At 50.5% G+C, this 3,249-nt stretch overlaps 1 protein-coding gene across 1 annotated transcript; it reads left to right on the top strand.

The window, feature by feature from the left end:
• The first annotated feature begins 672 nt into the window (after positions 1 to 672).
• Positions 673 to 2,934, top strand: c1h11orf96 (chromosome 1 C11orf96 homolog). Its single transcript, XM_062967914.1, has one exon. It carries the CDS (start codon positions 860 to 862, stop codon positions 1,259 to 1,261), a length of 402 nt encoding a protein of 133 aa, XP_062823984.1. The 5' UTR covers positions 673 to 859; the 3' UTR covers positions 1,262 to 2,934.
• Positions 2,935 to 3,249: the final 315 nt, after the last annotated feature.

The raw sequence follows: 3,249 nt of genomic DNA, 5'->3' as shown, positions 1-3,249 counted from the left end.
GCCTTGCAGCTTCAAAGCCTGGCTTCTTCCTGCCTGGGGGAATCCTTTGTTAGTGTTAGTTGGCCCTCATTGTTTCATGTCTGGAATTCCCCTGCTTTTGAGTGTTGTTTTTTGTTTACTGTCCTGATTTTAGCGTTTTTTAATACTAGTAGCCCAGATTTTGTTCATGTTCATGGTTTCCTCCTTCCTTTCTGTTGAAATGGTCCACATGCTTGTGGATCTCAGTGGCTTCTCTGTGTAGTCTGACATGGTGGTTGTTAGAGTGGCCCAGCATTTCTGTGTTCTCAAATAATATGCTCTGTTCAGGTTGTTGTTGTTGTTGTTGTTGTTGTTATTCTAACAGGCTGATACAATGTACAATGGGCAGCCAGGTGGAGGATGAGCCACTCTTCCTTTCCATCGCCTTGCCCTGCCATCCACCTGAAGGCTGGCTCGATTCTTTCCTTTCCCAGGAAGCCCCCCCAAAGTGGCACGAAGCCCTGCTTTCCCCCGGAATCCCTCCTTCCCTCCCTTCCGTTCCTTGAACGAGGACAGTAATAATAACACGAGGAGGCGCAGATGGAGACGTCAAGCGGAAGGGAAGCGACCCCACCGCCTTGAAAGGAGAGTTGCCGGCGCTGTGCGCATGCGCCTGTGTGGGCACGCGAGGGCTATATAAAGGCTGGGACGCGGTGCTAGGAGCTCAATCGTCGGCGGGAGCTGAGCTGAGTGTGTCGGGGCAGAAGCGTGAGTTGCGGAGGTGCTGCTGCTCGTCGCTGACAGACGGGGAAAAGGAGCCTTCAAGGAAGAGGAGATCCTCGGGAAAGACGCGGAAGCCTTCCAGGGGAACCCGACGGCAGCGCGCCCCTTCCCGCAGGCGATGGCCGCCGCCAAGCCCCCCGAGATGCCGGTCGCGGGCGTGGGTTTCCAGACGGTGATGCCAGCCTTCGCCTGCGCGGCCGAGGAGGCCTTCCCGTCGCCGCCCGCCCGCCCCTCGAGGCTGCCCCGGGGCAAGAAGCCGCGCCGGGCCCGCCAGTCGCGCTTCAAGACGCAGCCGGTCACCTTCGACGAGATCCAGGAGGTGGAGGAGGAGGGCGCCTCGCCGGCCGAGGAGGAGAAAGCCCGCCGCTCCTTCCTCCAGTCCCTCGAGTGCCTCCGCCGCAGCGCCCAGAACCTCAGCCTCCTCCACAAGGACAAGGCGCTCCGCCACGCCGCCGCCACCGCCGCCGGGACACGGCTCCGCAACAGCCTCGACTCCAGTGACTCCGACTCGGCCCTCTGAGAGGACGGGAGAAGGCGCTTCCTGAGGAGATGGACAGGGAGGCAGACACGGAACACACCGGGACTGGGCTCCGAGGTCTCCTTGGACGCACAGCCAAGCCTCAACTCGAAATCAGCCCGTCTGTGGAGCCAGCCGCACCCAAGCCTCAACTGGACCACCAGCGCTGACCCTTCCGTGCAGTCCAGAGCTAGCTTCGGACTCCAGGCAATGCAGAAGAAAGCTCTAAATGCCGTTATTTGGATCTATAGTGCCAAATAATGCATTATATGGTCACCAGGCATGGAGCAAACTTTGGCCCTTGGGGTGTTTTGGATTCCGACTCCCACCATTCCTAACAACCTCAGGCCCCTTCCTTTTCCCGCTTAAGCGGCTGAGGGGGAAAAGGAAGGGGCCTGAGGCTGTTAGGAATGGTGGGAGTCGGAGTCCAAAACACCCCAAGGGCCAAAGTTTGCCCCATGCCTCCTGTAGACCAAACTACAGTGTAGATGTGGCCCATAGCTGGTTCTACACTGCCATATAATAACCACATTGTATGACAGCGTAGAGCCAGCCTGAGCCGTCAACATCCAGGCTTCAAACTGCTCCCAGGATTTCCACCCTTGTAATCGTCTCCACAGCAAAACCACTTCTTCAATACCTGTTCGAAAACTTCGTTGAATGGTCAGGGTAGATGGGGCCAAACTGGGCCGAGTACTCCTCATCCAAAACACATGGGGGCCAGAAAGTATCTTCCCATGTTTTGGAGCTATGTCATGAGATGGGACCCAAAGTTTGCAGACACTTCGCAAACATAGCCTTGGAAGGTTGTATACATTTGGTTGCTGTGAGTTTTCTGGGCTGTGTGGCCATGTTCCAGAAGCATTCTCTCCTGACATTTTGCCCACATCTATGGCAGGCATCCTCAGAGGTTGTGAGGTTTGTTGGAAACTAGGCAAATGGGGTTTATGTATCTGGAAAGTCTAGGTTGGGAGAAAGAACTCTTGTCTATTTGAATGTCGCAGTTGATCACCTTGATTAGCATTTAATGGCCTTGCAGAGTCAAAGCCTGGCTGCTTCCTGCCTGAGGGAATCTTTGCATACATTGATCCATCAGAGAGCAAAGGTATCACTTTCTTCACATGGACAGATTTTGGAGGGTCTTTGGAATTCCAGACAAGGGATACTCAACCTGTCTGTTTCTATATTGCAAAACTTGAAGGGACAGTTTCAGGAAAGACTAAGCTGCAGAGGACTTTGGCTCTCCCCCGTCTTCCGTTGAACTCCTTTTCTTTTTTTTTTTGTATCCTAGAGCCTAATCCTCACAGGCAGAGACTTGGAAGGACTCCACTTCTTTTTCTGAATTAAAAAGATCCAGCGGGAATGTGCTAGATTTCCAAGAGCAGTGTGCAAGTGAGGTTGATCTCTTTTTATTAAAGTGAAGTCCTCCTTGTGTGTATGTTTCTATCTTGACTGTGCCTCTCCCCGCTCCCCTAGAAAATAAAGACAAATGCACATCTTTTTCTAACTCTTAAGGAAAAAATATATATTGAGATGTTTTATGGATGCAATCAGCTGCTGACTTTATATTTATTTTTGCATTAACTTTCTGACTGCATTAATTTAATATGTTTCTACCTGAATGTCTTGTAATTATTTACACAAGAGAGAAATAAAGCTGATATATTTGCACAATGCACTTGGACTGGTTCATATTGCAACTGATATATCTAAAGTGTTAAAAAACTTCTGGGAATGTATTGCAGAGAAACATTGTGGGGAAGGGAGGAGGAGCGTTTGGGAAAGAAACCAGATAGATTCTGAAATAGATGATAGCAGTGCACATTAAATATCGGTTTGAGACCAAAAGATTAACTTAAAAAAACATTTCAGACATAATGTTGAAAGTTGGACTTTATATCTTCCAAATATAATTTAATATGTTTCTACCCAAATGTCTTGTAATTATCCTTCCAAAGGCCCCTAAGTGCTTTAACTTTTCTGTAGCTGCG

Source organism: Anolis carolinensis, chromosome 1 (genome assembly GCF_035594765.1).
Source record: "Anolis carolinensis isolate JA03-04 chromosome 1, rAnoCar3.1.pri, whole genome shotgun sequence".
In the NCBI taxonomy this organism is placed as follows: Eukaryota; Metazoa; Chordata; class Lepidosauria; order Squamata; family Dactyloidae; genus Anolis; species Anolis carolinensis.
The sequence above is the reverse complement of the archived record's forward strand: the minus strand, read 5'-3'. Positions and strand labels throughout refer to the sequence as shown.

What these genes read in the sequence shown, in the direction of transcription:
- c1h11orf96 (XM_062967914.1), top strand. Translation starts at nt 860, where the DNA reads ATGGCCGCCGCCAAGCCCCCCGAGATGCCGGTCGCGGGCGTGGGTTTC.